The 20,990-nt window shown below is 31.2% G+C and overlaps 8 protein-coding genes and 1 non-coding gene across 9 annotated transcripts; 4 read left to right on the top strand and 5 right to left on the bottom strand.

Annotated features, from left to right (window-relative positions):
- Positions 1–2: 2 nt before the first annotated feature.
- BX663DRAFT_496082 (uncharacterized protein) lies at positions 3–1,398 on the top strand. Its single transcript, XM_051525728.1, has 5 exons — positions 3–53; positions 175–633; positions 723–782; positions 847–970; positions 1,053–1,398. Exons 2-5 carry the CDS (start codon positions 386–388, stop codon positions 1,320–1,322), a joined length of 702 nt encoding a protein of 233 aa, XP_051386329.1. The 5' UTR covers positions 3–53; positions 175–385; the 3' UTR covers positions 1,323–1,398.
- BX663DRAFT_534595 (40S ribosomal protein S27) lies at positions 1,342–2,361 on the bottom strand. Its single transcript, XM_051530577.1, has 3 exons — positions 2,268–2,361; positions 1,644–1,752; positions 1,342–1,572 (listed from the first exon to the last, which is right to left on the bottom strand). Exons 1-3 carry the CDS (start codon positions 2,271–2,273, stop codon positions 1,433–1,435), a joined length of 255 nt encoding a protein of 84 aa, XP_051386328.1. The 5' UTR covers positions 2,274–2,361; the 3' UTR covers positions 1,342–1,432.
- A 1,810-nt stretch (positions 2,362–4,171) lies between these two features.
- Positions 4,172–4,759, top strand: BX663DRAFT_427995 (uncharacterized protein; the record flags this gene model as incomplete). Its single annotated transcript, XM_051522652.1, has 3 exons — positions 4,172–4,360; positions 4,551–4,587; positions 4,656–4,759. 3 exons carry the CDS (start codon positions 4,172–4,174, stop codon positions 4,757–4,759), a joined length of 330 nt encoding a protein of 109 aa, XP_051386327.1.
- Positions 4,760–4,887: 128 nt separating this feature from the next.
- BX663DRAFT_428217 (uncharacterized protein) lies at positions 4,888–5,329 on the top strand (the record flags this gene model as incomplete). The annotated part of the gene is made up of 2 exons (XM_051522669.1): positions 4,888–5,160; positions 5,225–5,329. Coding segments are annotated over 2 exons (378 nt in total), but the record flags the coding sequence as incomplete, so codon positions are not given.
- Positions 5,330–5,342: 13 nt separating this feature from the next.
- Positions 5,343–5,990, top strand: BX663DRAFT_496079 (histidinol dehydrogenase). Its single transcript, XM_051525727.1, has one exon. The coding sequence runs from the start codon at positions 5,611–5,613 to the stop codon at positions 5,950–5,952; it is 342 nt and encodes a 113-aa protein (XP_051386325.1). The 5' UTR covers positions 5,343–5,610; the 3' UTR covers positions 5,953–5,990.
- A 3,175-nt stretch (positions 5,991–9,165) lies between these two features.
- BX663DRAFT_496073 (uncharacterized protein) lies at positions 9,166–11,114 on the bottom strand. The gene is made up of 5 exons (XM_051525726.1): positions 10,943–11,114; positions 10,569–10,860; positions 10,324–10,469; positions 10,003–10,221; positions 9,166–9,931 (listed from the first exon to the last, which is right to left on the bottom strand). The coding sequence occupies exons 1-5, from the start codon at positions 11,065–11,067 to the stop codon at positions 9,241–9,243; spliced, it is 1,473 nt and encodes a 490-aa protein (XP_051386324.1). The 5' UTR covers positions 11,068–11,114; the 3' UTR covers positions 9,166–9,240.
- A 132-nt stretch (positions 11,115–11,246) lies between these two features.
- BX663DRAFT_534593 (male sterility protein-domain-containing protein) lies at positions 11,247–16,733 on the bottom strand. Its single transcript, XM_051530576.1, has 7 exons — positions 16,194–16,733; positions 15,512–16,102; positions 12,948–15,442; positions 12,653–12,894; positions 12,286–12,596; positions 11,732–12,229; positions 11,247–11,657 (listed from the first exon to the last, which is right to left on the bottom strand). Exons 1-7 carry the CDS (start codon positions 16,614–16,616, stop codon positions 11,325–11,327), a joined length of 4,893 nt encoding a protein of 1,630 aa, XP_051386323.1. The 5' UTR covers positions 16,617–16,733; the 3' UTR covers positions 11,247–11,324.
- Positions 16,734–18,225: 1,492 nt separating this feature from the next.
- On the bottom strand, positions 18,226–18,298 carry BX663DRAFT_t22. The gene has a single exon. It is a non-coding gene; the product is annotated as a tRNA-Arg (tRNA).
- Positions 18,299–19,402: 1,104 nt separating this feature from the next.
- On the bottom strand, positions 19,403–19,910 carry BX663DRAFT_483091 (uncharacterized protein; the record flags this gene model as incomplete). The annotated part of the gene is made up of 2 exons (XM_051524473.1): positions 19,403–19,818; positions 19,883–19,910. 2 exons carry the CDS (start codon positions 19,908–19,910, stop codon positions 19,403–19,405), a joined length of 444 nt encoding a protein of 147 aa, XP_051386322.1.
- Positions 19,911–20,990: the final 1,080 nt, after the last annotated feature.

The raw sequence follows: 20,990 nt of genomic DNA, 5'->3' as shown, positions 1-20,990 counted from the left end.
ACATTTTGTATAACCCCATTTTACAACAAAGTTCTAGCTCTCCGATTTTTACTGCTCATGTTTTAATGGATCAAAAAAAAGAAAAAAGGGTTAAAGTTTTTCCTTTTTATTTACCAATGTTTGGCCAGAATAACCTTCAACAACAATCTCTTTCTAAAAAAAAACAACAAACCTTTCGAAGAGTATTTTCTTAATTTAAGTTTTATTTTTTATTTTTATTTTTTCTCTTTTCTAAAGCCATATATTCTAATTTTGTTTCCTTCTTCTTCATAAGCTGTTACTGTGCTTCAGTAGTAGTTGTAGTATTTGTGAAAGAAAAAAAAAAATCTTTTTTGACGCCGATAATAATCAGTTTCAGTATAAAATATATATAAAAAATGAGCATATGTTCATTGCCCTTTCCTTCCCCTCTCCCCCCTTTTTTCTTTTTTTTTGGGTTAATCTACCTAGCAACATGTCCAGCGCATATGGTAAAATCCCTAAGCCTGAAATAGCAGTTGATCTATGTACCATTTTACCCATTCATAAAACACTCCGAGATGGTACAGAATGTGTTATTCAACAAGTAGATACTAATAATAAGTCGCTTGTTGATTTCCTTCATGCCCAGTTTAATCAAGAAATTGAAGCAGGGTAATAATTTCTGTCAAAAAAAAAAAAATAATAATAATAATAATAATAATAATAATAAACTAACCCTTTTTTGTGTTAAATCAATAAAGCTCAACTTATCCTCAAGAAAATCCATTAGACGAACAACAATTCAAAGATTACTTTTTAGGGTAACATTATTTATTAACTATAGATAACAAAATGGTAAGAATTGAAACTTATTTTATTTAATAGCTATGACGCCTTTGTTATGTCTAAAGATGGTTTAATTGATCCCAAAGTAACTACTTATAATTGGGACGATAAAATTGTTGGTATGTTCTATATCAAGCCTAATTATCCTGGTAGAAGTTCTCATGTAAAGTAAAAACAAGCAAACAGACAATTATACACAAAATCACAAACTAATCACCTTTTATACATATATATATCATCAATAGATTTGTAACGGTGGATTTGTTGTTATGAAGAATTATCGAGGAAAAGGTGCTGGCGTTGTTATGGGTGAAGCCTTTAAAGTATTGGTTCCTGCTCTTGGTTACAAAGCTTCTGTCTTTAATTTAGTTTTCGCAAATAATATTGCTTCCATTGCTATCTGGAGAAAACTAGGTTTTCAAGAAATTGGCCGTGTTCCAAAAGCGGGTCGATTAAGAAATAATCCAAATGAATTAGTAGATGCAATTATATTTTATTATGATTTTACAAAATAAAAAAAAAAACAATCAAAAGTTCATTAGAAAAGAAAAAACACTATTTTCTTCTTTTTTTTTTTTGTTTTCGTTTATTAAAAAAAAAGGATACAACTTTTTTTTTACTGTATTTAGTTAGCCTTTCTACGGAAAGAACAACCTTCAGTCAAACGAGCACGACCACCAGTGGGTTGGCACAAGACAGTACCGCAAGAAGAGCACAAGACAACAGTTTGAGCGTGGCTGAAAACAGTGCTGATGTTCAAACAACCTAATGTCAAAGAATTATTAGTAAAAAGAAAAAAATTTATGCATATTCAATACAGATTAATCATTATTTACCAGGGCACTTGACATCCATGAAGTAGGAGTTGGGAGATTGCACAAGTCTCTTGAGCTTGTGAGAACGCTTCTCGTGTTCAACAGAGGGGTTAAGAAGATCGACGGCCAACTATAACAAACTCATTAGTTACACTGTTTTTAAATACTAAAATTAAAAAAGTCCAGCTCTGAATCAAATATAAGCATCAATTTTAGAAAAAAAAAAAAGGCTGCTGTGTTTCAGTGTTTTTTATAGATTAAATGAATTTGTTGGACATTATTTTTATATAATCAAGATTCATGTAAGATTCATAATGAAGTTGACATGACCCATGTGCTTGTTTTCTTTTTATACTAAATCAGTGTGTAATCATGAGTGCTGTTTTTTTTAATAGCTAGTAGTGAAATGGTGTTCATTTATATTTTATATTTCTAAAAACATTATCATTGTTCGATTCTAATCATTTATAATTTACATTGGTTGAAAAAAAAAAAATGTATATAATATGTCGTAAATTCCAGCAAGAAAAAAAAATCCATGTTACATATCCATCCATCCATCCATCCATCATATCTGTCGATTTTTTTTTATTTTGTGCTTATTTATTTTGATTCAGAGATGAACTCTTCCTATTTCCAACTTACAGTCATATTACTGTGTCGAGAGCTTAGTAAAAAAGGGAAGGTTTAATCGATTCACTGTTTCTGCTTCTTTGATAATCATTTTTTTTTTTTTTTTAGTTTACTCTATTTGGCTTAAAAAAAAGTCACTAACAAAATTAAAACTCATCTGTTTTTTTATATACATTTATTTATACTCAAAAAAGAGAAACTAATTTTATTTTATTTTTTTTTTGCTTCTTTAAATGACGATCACGAATGGCATTTACAACATGTTGATAATCAACATCATTGTTGTCATCCATGCCTTGACTATTATCCAAAAATAAATTGTATAATTCATTTTGAATTGCTTTCCTTAACTTAATTATATCTAATATGCGTTTTTGTCTGTTGCCAAATCCTCTTTGTAATATAAATGCATCAAATAATTGGAAAGTGCCTCTCCATTGTTTAAATGCTTCATAACTAGAATCAATAGTTGTAACATGAAGCCAAAAGAAAACAATAATTGTCATGCCAGTAAATACAAACCCGATTAAGCGGAATCGATAAGGATAATACCAGACCCAAAGAAAGAGTGTAATCAACATGAAGGGTACCAAGGCGGTTGCATAAAGGATCTTGCCTTGTGCTTTAGATTCCTCATATATTTCTTGTTTACTATAATATTGACTAATCAAATAAAGTGGGAAATGGCCCATAAAGACAGGTAAAAAGAAGGGAAGCTTCATAAATAAGCTTGAGGATTTATAAATAAGATTCTTGCAAATCTTTTGATTCATATTAGAGCAGTGATTACAATAATCAATCAAGTCACTATCACGTAATAAAAGATCATTTAATTCATACTGATAAGCATACAGATTTTCAGCCAAATATCTTTTATCTTCGTTTGATAGTATATTGATTAAGCTAATTAAAAAAAAGATTAGTATAAGAAAGTATATTTTTACTTATGTCGTACGACACTACAGTCAAACCTATGTAAATTGGCGTTTTCACAAAAATAATTGTCACTTTTATAGAAATGATTAGCAGCATTTGGAAAATAAATGATACAAGCTCAATTCTTTTTGTAATTAAATTTGGTGGTTAATTTTCAAAAATGTCTAAGAGATCACATAAAACACCCCCCAATTTACCTAAACCGCATGGCGCTTACAAGGAATATAAGCTATCTCCTAGCTTAAGAAAAGCTTTAGAATTGCCATGTTATCTATTTACTGAAAGAATGAAAGATTGGGCTAAAATGCCTGATTTGTTTGATCCATATTTCAATACAGCACCAGTTATTTTAATAGAAGGCGAGGAGTTGTATATATCAATATTGAATTATCTGGAAACTATGTACAAAGGAGATCTATTAGGAAAAACAATAAGTAGCCACTGTCAACGCTTACAAACTTATCTAAAGAACAAAATGGTGAAACGTATATTCCTAGCTTATTATCAATCAAAAGAACAGATTTGGAGAGAAGAGAAAAGCAAGGAATCTTTGAATGCTGAAACAAGAATTACAAGCAATGTTGTTATAACAAGAAGAATACGAGAGATTGGTGAAGAAGACAGCGATGATGACAATGAACAAGTACAGAAAAAACAAAGGCATAACCAGGTATTTATATAACTTAAAGTTTTCAATTCAACGCATATTTCTCACAAGCATATATATATATATATATCAAAAGGAGCATGAAGATAACGCGTCAAACCCAGAAACCTCATCTTCAACTATTATATTGGATACCGGTAATGAAAGTGCACCGGACTGTATTGACGAATTTTTTGATCCCGTACTTGAAAGAGTATGTATCTATATTGGCATATGTAATTGTTTCATCTCACTAACCTATTTATTTTAGACAAGTGGCCTTACCGTTGTTAAAGAGAAAAATATATACAGGTTTCAGATGCCCTGCGACAACATGTTTTCCCCCAATAAACCCATTATACAAAAAGAAGACTTGGCTGCTATCAAAGGTTATTTTGATATTTGTATAGGCTCTTCTTCATCAGAAGCATCCCCTGAAACCAAATCTGAATATAAAGTATTAATGAAACGACAAGCTACCCTTCAAAACCTTAAAGATCTTGACTCTGATATTATGAGTTGGGTTAGGAAAATCATGGATTGCCCTGAACAAGATATGTTTAAATTGTTAGGAACCCTCCCCAATCATCCGTTTCTAAACTTTATTAAATTTACTATGATTGACTTTCTGTTGAATTGCATGCGAACTACAAGGTATAATGATAACGATGAAAGGACAGCGTATTGTGAGATTTTTATACCGATATTCAAAGCATTTGGAAACACCACCCAAAAACTCGAATACACTTGGTAAGTATTATCTATTTATAGTAAATATGTACATATGTATATATATTAATTTGCATTGTGAATATTAGGTGCGAAAAAAAGGCAAAAGATTCGGATTATATCTGGCTTGCCACAAATAACTTTATCAAACAAAAAGGGAATCTCAAACTACTCGATGGCATTGGAAAATTAACCGTTAAAGAGCTTAACTACCTTATTATTGAGTCCTCTGCGTATGATCAAATTATTACTATGATTACTTTCAATAGTATTTATTAATATGCTTTTCATGTTAGCTATAATAACACTAATGGATCGTCTCATGCACTTAATGACACACTCAAGAATATCAAAACAGCATCTGACAACCTTAAGTCTTTTATTTCTAACTACAAACAAGCATCATTCAACACTTTAAAAAAAGTACGCTTATATACATGCCAGATTATTGAAAACAAAATGACTTTGATTCGTTATATGATAAAATCACCATCACAGTGGCAAGTGATTGAGTGCTGCTCTGCTTCCGTCCCTCTCACATTTTCTGAAGCTATTAAGTATACAAAGGTTTTTAATCTTTTTGCTCTTCTCTATGTATGTATTTTAGAACATGAAACAACATTGCCTCTATCGCTAATAGCCCCCTCCTTTTTTTTAGAGTGATATTGAAGAGCAAGAAAAGGTTTTCACTTTGTTAGAAAAAGAATCAATGGGACTAATTGAAGTTCCTGTTGAAGAAACAGCTGGTTATTTTTTACAATAATTAAAGAGCTGCTTTTTTTTTAAAAAAAAAAGGGGGGTAGTATACTATGTAACATTGATAATAATGATAATAACAATAACAATAGCTAAATCTATAAAAATATTGATCACGTATTATAATAAAAAGCATTCTTAAGATATCATTACAACAATTTCTACAATATAAAATATAAAATGTATGGAAGAGTACACAAGCAAACAACGACTTTGCCTCGTGTTGATGTCATCCGTTAGAGTATTGCCCACCCTTACTCTTTATCTGTTAAGACTGTCGATGAGGCTATGGCCTTCTCTAATACTTATGCCCCTGAGCATCTTATCATCCATCTTGAAAATGCCGCCAAGGTCATCCCATTGGTTGATAACGCTGTTAGTGCCTTTGTTGGTCCTTACTCCCCTAAAAGTTTCGGTGATTATGCTTCAGGTACTAGCCATACTTTACCTACCCGTGGTTATGCTCGTATGTACTCTGATGTCAACACCAATGGTTTCCTTAAGCATATTACCTCTCAGGAATGTACTGCTGATGGCATGAATAACCTTGCTGAAATTGAAGGTTTGGATGCTCACAGAAACGCTGTTGCTGTCCGTGTTGTTATCCGTGTTGCTGATATCAGGAAGTAAAGAATGCATATGAAATTGAATGAAAAAAAGGATGGATGAAGGATGTAAATGCTATTTTTTCTAAAAAAAAAAAAAAAGTTCCAATGGTTCAATAAATTATAAAGGCAAAGATAGAAATATAAAAGTATTGAGATCAATGAAATGAAATTAACCAGAGACCACTGACCTATTTCTTCATCATCGTCTTTATTATTATTATTATTATTATTATGAGAAAGGATTTATTTTAAATCACATATAGAACAAGTATTTTACAAACAAACAATTTATAGACGATCTAAAGTTCGGGATTCATCATAAAATGCGTTGCTTCCAGATAAGCATTCTTTTTTTAAAGATTAAACAAAACAGATATTTATATAAAAGAATTTTATTTGTTTCCACTTGTGAAAAAAAGAAAAGAAAAGGCTTTATGTCAACACATGTTCAGATCGCCTAACCCCTAACAAACGACAACGATTGCTTAGAACAATGTGCATTAACTCAATACTACTGGTACTTTGTGGACACCATAAGTGGCTCAGATGGTAGAAAACAAAGCAGAGTAGATTTACAAGAGCAGCATAAAGCACTTAAAATATACATGTTCTTACACATTTGTCTCTTTTTAATTAGTTCCACTATTCAAAATAAGATCTAATAAAATAATTACTTACTAAAATGCCAGTATAACAAGAAAAGATCATATACACAAACATCAGCACACGTTCAGATCGCCTAACCCCTAACAAACGACAATGTTTGCTTAGAACAGTGTGCATTAACTCAATACTACTGGTACTTTGTGGACACCATAAGTGGCTCAGATGGTAGAAAACAAAGCAGAGCAGATTTACATGGTGATGCAAGGTAGTGCCATTTTTCTATTCTCAAAAAGGTCAAAAGCTTTATGCCAGCACACGTTCAGATCGCCTAACCCCTAACAAACGACAACGATTGCTTAGAACAATGTGCATTAACTCAATACTACTGGTACTTTGTGGACACCATAAGTGGCTCAGATGGTAGAAAACAAAGCAGAGTAGATTTACAAGAGCAGCATAAAGCACTTAAAATATACATGTTCTTACACATTTGTCTCTTTTTAATTAGTTCCACTATTCAAAATAAGATCTAATAAAATAATTACTTACTAAAATGCCAGTATAACAAGAAAAGATCATATACACAAACATCAGCACACGTTCAGATCGCCTAACCCCTAACAAACGACAATGTTTGCTTAGAACAGTGTGCATTAACTCAATACTACTGGTACTTTGTGGACACCATAAGTGGCTCAGATGGTAGAAAACAAAGCAGAGCAGATTTACATGGTGATGTAAGGTAACTTTTACATGTATATTTTTTTTTTTTTTTTTGGTATTAAAAATATGAAGAGATTAATAAATAAATAAACAAAAGGTTTTAATATATATAATATGGTGACGTAATTAAAATTCCTGATTTACTTAAATCACCCTATTTTAAGAGCGGATTTTAAACCTGCTGTCGATGGAAAGGCAAAAATGATTGGCGGTATTTGAAAAATAAATGATACAAGCTCCATGCCAAGTAATTAAATTTGGCGCTAAAGTTGATCATATACACTATTTCCTAACACTTCAAAAAAAAAAAAATCAGGCAATGGCCAATTAAAAAATAAGGCAAAAGACAATTTTTTATTGGTTCAAAATTAAAGTGGCCCGAATGTCCCAAATGGGTGGTCTATCTATATGGGTTTTGCGCTGTAAGCAATCGTCAAATTTCTTGGCTGAATATCTATAGAAACCTTTAAGAACACTAATAAGAACATTGTTGCATGCGTCCTTTATACGCGAAGTTAAAGTTTTTTTTATTTAAGAGCGCTTCTCTTTTAAGCTTGCTTTTGCAGACTGACCAAAATTGTTCAATAGGATTCAATTCAGGGGAATACGGTGGTAAATAAACACAGCCATAGCCACGACTCTCAACGAAAAGTTCTATATCTTCGTGTTTGTGTATAGGTGCATTATCCATGATCAGATAATAGCCTTTGAATTCTTCATCTTTATCCATAATATCTAGCGTACTCGCAATAAAGTTGAACTAATGGCCAGTTACTGTACCAACTGTTCTTTTTGCACTAACCATAATTCCTTTGTCTTCTTTATTGCTTTCCAGCTTTCTCTTTCTTGATTGAACAACTTTGGGGATCCTAACTTTTATGTTAACAACCCTAATAGCGGAAACGGCTCCAAGGATTGTCGTCATTTTCGATTTTGTCTTTGGGATCTTTACAGTTGCGCAAGTCCCCACTCGTGACCATGCGAAATATCTCTTCATGTTTATATGAAAGCCTGCCTCATCAATGAATACACAATTACTTTCAAAATCCATGTCAGTATTCTCCAAGTGCTTGACCCAATTGTATCTTTGCTCGATCTTCTCAGGGCTATTTCTTTCCTCAGGTTGAAAGTGTGCTCTCTTAAAACTGATTCTGCATTTTGTTTTGGCAAACTCATGAAAAGCAGACTTAGAAATCTGCAAACCCATAAATTCGGTCGTCAAGCTTTCCATCATTTGGTCAAGAGTCAATCCTGTATCGTTCTCATCTACAAGCTTTACCAAATAATTTCGATGGTCGTCGGTTAGCTTTGGAGGTCTGCCTACAGGTCTTCCACTTCCGGCCTTTCTCAACTCAACGAAGTCGTCCAACGCTTCAGTACCTTTTTTTATGCCAGTTGGAAGCAGTACTTGAAGGAATCTTCATCTGTTTGGCTGCGCCGCGAACGGACATTCCCTTTTCATTTACTAGAAAAAAAAAAGTAATCCATGTCTTCTTTTTTATAACGACGATGTGTTCTGAGTATTGATGTATCATTCTCAGAAGTGTGGACGCTTTCTGCTTTATTACTACTTGATTCATTTTGTTCGCCTTTTGGTTTCTCAGGAGGTTTAAGATACTGATATTCACTGTAATTAGTAACATCGCCAAGTGGAAAATTGGGGTCATCAACTTCCATTTGAAGCACAGCAACTTCATTGCTATCTTCATTGAACATCTTGCCTTTACCGTCTTCGAATATAAACTGACTCATATTAATTGATTTGAAACCTGAAAAAAAAAAGTCTTGAAATGTCCTAATTTTAAATTTTTATAGTGCTTGATTTTTTTTAACCTATTTTTTAATTGGCCATTGCCTGAAATTTTTATTTATTCTTGGCTCATTTTTATTTTTTTGAGTGCACTAATTTTTTTTTTTTTTTTGAAGTGTCCCATTAATTTCAGGAAATAGTGTATACTCAAAAAAGAGAAACTAATTTTATTTATTTTTTTTGCTTCTTTAAATGACGATCACGAATGGCATTTACAACATGTTGATAATCAACATCATTGTTGTCATCCATGCCTTGACTATTATCCAAAAATAAATTGTATAATTCATTTTGAATTGCTTTCCTTAACTTAATTATATCTAATATGCGTTTTTGTCTGTTGCCAAATCCTCTTTGTAATATAAATGCATCAAATAATTGGAAAGTGCCTCTCCATTGTTTAAATGCTTCATAACTAGAATCAATAGTTGTAACATGAAGCCAAAAGAAAACAATAATTGTCATGCCAGTAAATACAAACCCGATTAAGCGGAATCGATAAAGATAATACCAGACCCAAAGAAAGAGTGTAATCAACATGAAGGGTACCAAGGCGGTTGCATAAAGGATCTTGCCTTGTGCTTTAGATTCCTCATATATTTCTTGTTTACTATAATATTGACTAATCAAATAAAGTGGGAAATGGCCCATAAAGACAGGTAAAAAGAAGGGAAGCTTCATAAATAAGCTTGAGGATTTATAAATAAGATTCTTGCAAATCTTTTGATTCATATTAGAGCAGTGATTACAATAATCAATCAAGTCACTATCACGTAATAAAAGATCATTTAATTCATATTGATAAGCATACAGATTTTCAGCCAAGTATCTTTTATCCTCGTTTGATAGTATATTGATTAAGCTAATTAAAAAAAAAGAAAAAAAAAAGGTTAAAAAAAATTTATGTTATTACCTGATATTCCTATTGATTACCTTTGTGTAACTTGAATGAAATCAGGCATGTTTCCATATTCCTTAGGGAACAAAATGTCTCTTGCAGTGATAGCACTAGTTCGAACTATTTGATCGGGAGCATTAATAGTTAAAGCCACAAGGGCATCTTCAAGTTCTTTTGTTACTCTTTTAGCAGTTGCTTTAGGATCTTTATCGAAATCGTGAAGATAAGGGTCCACTTGAATTGGTTTACCGAATCTATAATAATAATAATAATAATAAGAGATAATGGGATAATATGAGTGACTTGTATCCATCTATCTATCTATATGCATTTATACATTTATATATATATAATACCTAACAATAGCTACACTGCGATATTTTGATTTATCAGTGTAGACAATGCCTACGGGCAAAATAGCAGCAGGTTTAATAGAATAGTGACCATCATTATTAGCCTTTGGTGCTGTATCTCGTAACAACTGAGCATATTCTAATGCAGCCTTATTGTATATGATAATAATGGTATTAATATGAAGAAACTTACTTGGTGTATTATCATTCCTATATATATATATATAAGCCTTATTTATTGTACTTACAAAACTTATACCATGCTTTAATGGACCCAAATGAGGTAAAGTATGACTTGTACCTTCGGGAAAGACAACAATGGATTCATTTAGCTCAAATACTTTAAAAGTGGCTGTATATAATGCTTTATGATCTCCGGAGCCTCGATAAACTGGAACACATCCCACACTATTTAAGAACTGTAATGCATATTTATTATTAATAAAGATTGAACTCTTTGCCCAATAATGCAGATATTCCTTAGATGTTGCATAACATATCACAGCTGGATCTAGTAACATATTGTGATGCGTACATGCACTTTTTTTTTTATAAAACAAACAAAAAAAGATTAGTATAATAAAGTATATTTTTACTTATATCGTACGATACTACTACTTACAATATGTATGGCTGGTCATGATTTATGATATTTTCATAGCCTTCTACTTTGACATCTGAAAAGAAGGCCCAAAGAGAGATTCTTGCCCATTCTCTACAAAATGTAGCCCCTTTTCCAAATGGCATATTTATACATGTATAATAATAATAATGAAGATATTGGAAAAAAAAAAAAGATAATTAAAAAAGATATTAAAAAGGATATTAAAAAAAACAGAGGTTACACCACCTGTCAAATACTATAAAAGTCACATGTATCTGGATTTCAAATTGTTACACATCACACTGAGGCTACTAAATCAATTATTACATGATAATATTAATTTATTAAAAAAAAAATCTTTACATAAAGTAGTAAGGTATAAATATATACATTTTTTTTTTCATTTCATTAAATTATATGCTTCAGATATACGTCTTAAAGCACGTGCTTGTGCTGCTCGGTCTCCTACTGGAACACTACTAATCAATAATGAATACACCAACTGAGTCAAATGTTCTTCATCAGCTTCTAAAATAACCTGTCTCCTTTTTGTAAAACTATTATTTTTTAGAATGATTCCTTTAATTTGCATTAAACATTTTTGAAAGACTTGAGCATTTTGAAAGCTTTCACGTTGTGAGGCTGCACCTAGACGATAAGAATCAATTTGTTGACAAAGATCTGCCATATTTGAATTAGCTCGATTCATTTCTATTTGTGCCATCATCGCTTTCTATATGAAAAAAAAAAGAGCAATCAATAACAAATTTTCTATTACCTTTTTTTTTTTTTTGTTCATCTTTTTACCATCATGCCTTCAGGATCAATAGGTGACACAGGCGTCTTACCACCATCACTATTTTGTCCTGCAAGCTCAATCAAAATTTCAGAAGTAGGTATTCCTAATTCATGCAATAAAATTTGTGCATCTGGAGATAGCTTTTCCTTTAATTTGATTTCGGTCAAGAAACCCATCGACATAAAGACATTGACGGCTGTCTTGCTCGATTCTGTTGACAATACTTCACGATAAATCGTTCTTCGACCAGTGATAAGATGAGTTGCGATCCATTGTGATAAGAGAGGAATAATACAGCGTGGTAGCATGGGAACGGCCTCTAATGCTGATAATGAACACGATGTAATCCAATAGGCATCTACTGTTGGATAGACAAGAGAAGCCAAGAACATCATTTGTTCATAACGTATAGGATCATTTTCCAAATTGACTAAAAGTTGTAGTCGATTTTCATGAATACGAATGATATGCTTTGAGACATAAGTATGGATTACATGCTTGAATTTCTAATATGTAATGTGAGTTTTATATATGTATTTATACATATTAGTTTTATTATTACCTCGTCTAAATCCCAATGTAAGACAAATTCCTTTTCCAGTAATTGTAACAAGAAACGGAATCGATCCATAAATTCATCTTCTAAAACAGACTCTTCTAAGAATGACAAATAAACAATTGCAAAAAAGGAATCCAAAAGAAAAATATCGATAATTTGATTTGCATAATAAGAAAGGGTCATCACATTGTCTGCATGATCATTGACACGAATATTTGTATCATCATTGAATTCTCTGCCATCCAAGATTAAGTTTTTTGGCTCATCCAATAATTTAAACGATGTTAAAATCAATGAGTCTAAATCTTCTCCCTCTATGTATATATATGTAAATTCTGTTGTGCTCTAATATTCTATAATGTATGTATACCTTGCCAATCAATAGCATATCCATGCTGAATCATTTCATGTCTCATCCATACCATCAATTCCTTTATTTTGCCTACACATACACCATGTGTTGCACGTCCATATAATATAATGGAAGCGATAATTGATATAGGAGATACGACTAAAGCTTTACATTGTGAAACATGAATACGGCGGGTAACCTCTGTCATTAACATATCTACTTCATCATATATCGTTTCTTCACTATCACGTACACTACCACTAAAATTAAAATATAAATATATACATATATGCTTGTTATATTAAATCTTTACCCGCTATTTGTTACATCTTTTTGATAAAATTCATCTGCTACTTCTTGCACACTAATGAGAGATCCAACACCAAGTGTGACACGTCCTCCTTTTTTCGTTGTAAATGTGTCATTTTCAAGTAAAGTTTTACGTCGATCCATAGTCTCGCTGGGTCGCATCATCGGCAAACGACGACCTGTCATTAAAGACGGTGAAGAATTACTGGAAGTCATAGGGGGTCTCTGTCGGTTTATAGGCTGCTGTTGATCCAAGACTTCATCTATCAGACAAGATAACTCGGGTACATGTTCATATGTGATATTGATAGGTATAAACACAACATCCTTATTATACACCTTTTTATTAGATTGCTGAGATCGATTAGTAGGTGGTTCATCCGTCATACTATTATTATCAGAAAGATCTGAAGATTGTGCTGTTAGACGAGATGTGGATGATGAAGATGAACATCGAGACTGGTTCGTCTGTAAAGTGGACTCAATAATCATTTCAACAAATCCATCAGGATAAGGCTCTTGAAATTTACCTGTCCTTGATCTCGATCTCTCAAGACAAAAGGAAAGTGCACCATGCTCCCTTAATAGAACCTGTGTATAAGCTGCTGTAACAGCCGAATTGAGTGGAGATCGTTTCGTTTTATCGCGTTTTACATAGTAGCCTCCTGCTAAGCGATAGAGATCAGATAAGGAACCTAGTTGTTGTTGCGTCATAACAGACTCATCACAAACAAGTGCAGGAACAGGTAGGCGATACCGAATTGCAATATACCAGACCAATAATAAATCTAAAATGGATTTTGCAACAGGAACATAAACAACACGTTTACCTATTGTGGCTTGTCGAATGATGCGAAGACTTTCATCTGAGATACGAACATGTTCAAAGAGATCCGTAAATAATTGATTTAAAAGAGTTCCTGTAAACCAAACAAATGACAGTTGCGTACGCTCACTCATCCTCATCAAAATTTTCATAGCCTCATTCACAGCCGTTTGCTTTGCGACACCTGCATTTCGTGTGATTTGAGTAATGGCTTGATTGACACGCTTATCGTTTAAAACAATAATTTTTACAGATTCGTCATTACTACCTTTGCTACGACGCCATTTACCAAGTGCAACCATACTACGTCTTTCAATGCTATTCGATGTATCTTGACACCAATCATCTAAAGCATCATCAAGATCTGTCAGCCAAGCATCATCCTTTTCCTTATTATTAGCTTGCATTGTTAATATAGATTTAATATGAGATATCATACGTGTTGTGCGTTGTTTGACTTGGTCCTTTGAAAAAAGAACGCTCTTAACTTGCCGAGTCAGAACGTGTTCGTAATAGTCACTATCATCTTCGTCCAAGCCCTCAATAGGTCGCTCAATACTACAACTCCAGCCATCAATTGGGGTCGGAAGTCGAATCAATGATGTATTAGGATCTTGACACACGTAATGATGTATACCATAACTTGCATTCATAAAATAATTGACCCAGAATTTACTATTAGTATCTTCAGGTAAGATAGTACTAGGGTCAAAAGCATCATCATGCATATTGCGAATAGCATCAATTAATTTCATTGTGTTTAAAGAAATAACAATAGGAATTGAATGTCGAGAACAGATAATGCTATCTCTCATCACATAGGCAGTTTTCACTGCCATCTCTAAGGCACGACTTGACCGTTGCTGGGAAATACGTTTATAGCTGCTGCTACTACTAACACTATTACTATTATTACCACCACTACTACTAATACTACTACTACTACTACTACTTATAAAAGAACTACGATCTTCATTTATAAATGATGACCGCTGAGAGGGATTGATGGTGTCATTAAATTGTGAAGTATTTTGGCTCATATAATAGTCACGCAATGAGTTCATTACTGTACGTGCACGCGAAAGTCGAGAAGATGCAGGTGGTGTAGTTCCATTGGCAGAATGATTATTGTTAAAATAGATAGTTGAAGTGGGTAAGTTTGCAAAAGTTGATGTATTCCAGTATTGACGCATGGCTTCATATCCCATACGCCATGTAATTGGGCGCAAATTTGTAGTTGATATATGATAAATTTTTGGTAGTGTCTCTGAAAATGATAAATAAGAGGAGGGTATTGAAGATGGACGATAACAGAATATATTACTATTTCGAATAGATGACATCCTTTGACTACTATTACTTGATGTTCTCTTATGAAACATACTTTTATGTTCTGAAGGTAAAGATGGTAATCGATTTGTATTTTGTTCTTCCAAACTCAATGACGATGTTTTGCTAATGGTTGTCATATGAACCTCCTTGGGTATTTCGAATTTTTTTTCCTTTATTATAGTTGAGTCGAATGTAGCGGCACAGCCAATTATCAAACGAGCAACATAATCAACAGGTACAACATCAATGAAAGTACTTCCGACATGTGGCTGAATAATATTTTTAGCTTGTCCTTTACCAGTTAGTAAAATTGCACCATTCATGCCATTCACACCGTCCGCCTAATAATAATATTAATATAAGAGTAAGTTGATGATCTATAATAGAAGATGAGTATAAAATATATTTACCCAACCTATTAATGGTTCATGTACACTTGGGCCTACAGGGCTTAGCCTTAACATAGCAATAGGAAATAATGAATCCTCTTCCTTTAAGGATCTTGAAACTTCTTCAACCAAAATATGCTCAGCCAATGCTTTTGAGAAAAAATAATCGTTATTATAAAATGATGGTATTAACGTATGGAAATTGTTTTCATCATCTTCATTAGTTGATAAAATTTGATTTAATATCTCTTTAGCCGTTAATTTCTGTCCACTATTACATAAAGGATATAAAGAATTTTCTTCAATTTTTTGTTCATCATGTTGGAATAAATGTGATAAAGAGACAAATGCAGATAGAGATAGACATTTCTTTGCTAAATCTAAAAGCTGTAATGTTCCAAAAGAATTGATTTTGACAAGATTTTGTAAGTTAAGTGTGTTACTTCCAGCACAATGAAAAATAATATTAGTTTGACTTGAAATTATATGAAAATCAGGGTCAGACAACCCCAATTGGGTTTCGGCTAAATCACCGAATATGGGATATACTTTCCCTTCAATAAAACGATCAAATCTAGTAAATCCCATTGATCTACGCAGACTAACAAAAGCCTTTTATAGTGATAATAATAATAATAATAAGATTAATATATGTATATGTATATACATGCATGCATATATAGACAGTCTCTATGTATGTTACCTTATTGGATAATATATCTTCTTGTAAACGATCATATGGTGTATTTTGTTGTCTTTTACACCTTAACAAAAGAAATATTTTATCAACAGAATCTGTCAGGGACTGAATTAATTTCCACAATACAGCTTTACCAATGAATCCGGTAGCACCTGTAATCAGAATACATTTCTGATCATAAAATGTTTGAATTGTTTTTTGTGGATTAGGAGCAGCGATTTGACAATCCTCTTCTTCATTATCAATAATAAAACTCTCTTGTGAGTCTATGACAAGATTACTTTCAATATCTTTGACAACATCAAACACAGTAGGAGAATCAGGTGTAGTAGTTAATGTACTGCTGCTTGACATTATGCTATCGTAATCCTTATTTTTTAAATCTGGGGATGTAATGGAAATAGTTGGAACAGGTGATGAAGACATATTAAAAATAATATAAATTTAATTTTTCTGTTTTGATTTTTTTGTTTCAGTCAAAAATAAATAAGAAACTAGAAAAAAGAAGAAATAACGCTGCAATTGTAGATATTTATATTTCTTTTTCTTTTTCTTTTTTTTTTAACAGCCCATAGTGTAACCTTCTCTTTTTTATATTAAAATATTTTATTTCAAAAAATCATATTGATTAATAAAACATAATGAAAAGGTTATTATTGTTCTAGGCAAAACAGGAACTATCTTCAGATTATTCAAACTCTTGGCATTTAAAGTCTTTTAAAAAGAAAATCATGTTCATTATTATGGGGATGTTTGGTTAAAGAAAATAGTGCAGTTATTAGGCTTTGGTTATTTAAAGTTAAAACTATTAATTTCAGCTTTTTTTTTTTTGGTACATTAGCCCTTCTATAGTTTTTATAGACTTGGACACTATGATAGCAAATATAAAACTAAATTTAAAAGCTTTTGTCAACAAGAGTTACAAATATAAAAGATAGCTATTTTACTAATAACTTTTTTTTCTATTTTTTCAATTCACTTTATGTTTCTTAGAATAACCACTTTCTTAAGTTAATATGTTATCACTTAATGCAATAAAAGGGAGCTTCTTTTCTTTTTCTTTTTTTTTTTTTTCTATAAAAAAATTAGTAATATATGCTGATTTCCTTTATAAAATAGATCATTCATATCGAGGCATTTTTAATAATGAGAATAAGCATTCTTTAATAAGGGTTTATATCTGACAGTAAGCTGATTACGTCGTGCTTTTATTGTTTAGCTAATTTATTATACTTACAAATACTTATTGTATGATCTTGTCTATATATTGGATTCGATGTTTGATGAGTCACGACAATACAGATTACATAAATGTAGATTGTCCAAATAGATTTAGGCAGTTATTGTACTTTGATTTACATGTTACATAAGGTTTAAATAAACGCTACTATAAATATATTATAAAAGACATCTTTTCTCCTCAATAAATAGAAATAGTATTATTATTTGAAATTATCAATTACATTAATTCATACTATATAGTATATATATCTACATACATTAAATATTGCTGCTACTTCCGGATTAGACACAATACTGCATAAAAAAAAACTAAGAAGTAGTATAAATAATGTCTGATCAAAATATCATATCCTTATTAAAATAACGTACTAACAATAGTGAGGTTATAACACTTGTTTATATATAAATAAAATAAAGAGGAACATCTTTGTTGAATATATGAATTTAATGTCTTCTTTTATATGTTGCTCTGCAACAACTATTATAAGTATAATAGCTACTGTTATAAAATAAAAATGTCATCTTTCATTCACTCTATTAAATATCCATATGTATTGCTCCATTAATATTAAGTAATACTTTAACGTAAGATTTTTAGTATAACTGTTGTCACGCAACTAAGAAATAGTAGTCATAATCTTATACGACATAAAAAGAATAATTATATAAATCATAGAAACTAATATGAAACAAAAGAAACCATCTACGTACTCATTATAAAATATTCATATACATCAGACGTTAAATACGACAGAATGTAATAATAAGAATACAAAAATAAAAAATGAAATTTCGAAGCTACCAGGGGTCGAACCTGGAATCTCCTGATTCGTAGTCAGACGCCTTATCCATTGGGCCATAGCTCCTTTTACATTTATTTTTGTAGAGTATTTATATATATCATGTATTTTTACTAAAAAATCACGTGACTTCACCAATAAGATCGCGTATCTTTCTGTCTGTTTTTCAATTATAATGGTATTCTAATTTTTTTTTTCTAAAATCAAAACTAAAAGTCTTTTTCTTGAGTTACATTCAGGTTTGTAGGTTTTGTCTATTAAGAAAAAATAATTGTCATCTACCCGATTTTTTTTTGATGTTATGAATGTAGTCGTCTTTACAACTAAGTTAATAGAAATTGTTGTGTGTATAATGATGTATTACATAATATCTTATAATATACAGATCAGAGTCATGAAGGACTCGAATGATATTTATAGTTATTAGTTGTACACTTTATGCATACAACATTATTTGATTTCAACTTATAAGACATTCTTGTGACGAGAAAATAATATTATAATAAATATTAACGTTACAAAATAATGATAAGCCAAACAATAGTGTAAAGAGTTATTAATGACAAAAGTATATGCATTGTAAATTGTACCTATTAGTTGTATATCCACATTATTATCTAATATACTAAGTTAAAAATATAATCATATACTATCTATACACTATACAATATAATGAAATTCATTCAAGTAGTACATTGAGGAATGAATATAATACAAGAAATCTATATCAAAAAGCATCTTCCCTATATCATTCACAAGTATGAACAAATGAGATCTCATTATTTGGTTTTAAGAAAAATAATCGTCTAGATCGTGCACAAATAATTTAATATTTATTAGAGTGAGTTAACTGAGATTAATTCTCAATTTGGGCAAAGACTAGAGTGCTCAAACAAAATAACTTTAACCATTTTATGGGAAACTTTCTTCTTTCATTCTGTTCCTGTCGCGAAGTAACCCTGTTCTCCACAAGATACAAATAAGAATCCTTTTTGCACTTATTTTGAGAAATTCAATTTTAATTCAGTTTAATTTTATTTTATTCAATTTATAATAAAAGTTTTATACAAAGCTTTCAAAGATTTATTCTATCTTCTTTTTTATCTTTACCTTATCAACAGAAGCGAATAATGTCATTTACTTTTCAACTATCTTTTCTGTTGATAAAGTTCACATTCTTGAAACGTTCAATAATTCATACATCATTCTGCACTTCTTCTCTTTAGCTGTCAATATGTAATTTTTGTCTGTGCTTGACTGTCTTGAGCTCGATTTTGACTTTGAAGCACTAATTCCTGTCAAAACGCTTTGAGTCTCCTCAAGAGCACCAGTTGGATTATCACTGCTTGTTTTTGTTGATGTTTGAATACCCTCTTCTACGAGAAACCAGCTATCTCTGCTTTGTTTAACATCCATATCTAACATTTTTACAACGCTCATAAAACAAGCCTTCCAGTCACCTTTAAAATCAGCCATGTCCCTATCTTTATATGTATCAACTGTAGTATTTTGCATGGGCTTGAGGAAATTCTCCCAAGTTATGGGCTGTTGTGTTTCTTTCAAATTCAACAAGCAGGACACAATTTCTAAATCAGACAATTATCACTAACTTTTTTTTTTTTTTTTTTTTTTTTTTTTTTTTTTTTTTACCATCTTTGTATGGACTATCTGTAGACATGGCTTATTTCTGTGAGATAAAAATGCTCGTCGTGAAGTCAAGAATATAAAATGTGAGAAAGCAAAGGGGTTTCGATGATTGAAGTCTTGCTATTTGCACACGTGTAGCTCAAACGCCGATTACGAAGAATATTTTATTGTCATTGTTATAATTTTAGTCGTCTTTACAACTAAGTTAATAGAAATAAACCATCATTTATCTATTTATAAAAAGGTTATTCAAATAAAACTAGTGTACTGTACGTTACAGCATAATATTCATTCTACATTCAGTTTAAATAATAGTCATTGTCAGAGTATTCTAATATTAAAAAATAATTATAGACATTGTATTATGTAATAATAAGTGTCATGAGCTGATTTATAACGTCATGTTTCTTGATTAAACATGCAGATCATAAATTTATTCAGGGAATTCTATTTAAATTCTCCTGAAACTTTATTGATCCACTCCATCAAATAATATTAAAACCTCTAACACTTTATTAACTGTAACATATCTTATTCGGTCATTAACTAACTCTTTCCTGATTCGCATCTTATGTTAGGCCCCTTTAACAATTCTTATAAATACCCCAACCATTTAAATTCATAAATAAAATAATTGACTTTAGAACTATTATTCGGCCGTGTTGATTTCTTTTGTCTTTGTATTATTTGTATTTTATAATATTTTTTATTTGATATTTTAAAAGAAATATCACATATAATCTCGACATTAAATTTGCCCTTGTAAATTATCGTATTGAATAGTGTTGTCTAAGGTCGTCAGCTAGTTAAAGGACGGAATAAAAAAGGAATTGAAAAGCGATATGAGATTTATTTTATAACAAGATATCCTTGTTGTTGAACAGAAACAATATTCTATATACTTGGTTGAAGTTACATATAAGCTTGGTATGATCTTTATTTAGAGCATACATTTATATTAGAAAAGAGAGTTTATCATAGAAATATATGGTTTATATTTAATACTTTTTAAAACTAGCTTATGATACATCATGTAGAAAAATAAAATCTATAGAAAGCTTACTCAATATAAAGATAGCTTTATATGTGTCTTTTGTGTTAATGATATCAT

The sequence above is a fragment of the Cokeromyces recurvatus genome (genome assembly GCF_025118155.1).
Source record: "Cokeromyces recurvatus strain NRRL 2243 chromosome Unknown BX663scaffold_3, whole genome shotgun sequence".
Classification (NCBI taxonomy): Eukaryota; Fungi; Mucoromycota; class Mucoromycetes; order Mucorales; family Mucoraceae; genus Cokeromyces; species Cokeromyces recurvatus.
Note: the sequence above shows the minus strand (reverse complement) of the source record. Positions and strands in the feature narration are given on the sequence as shown.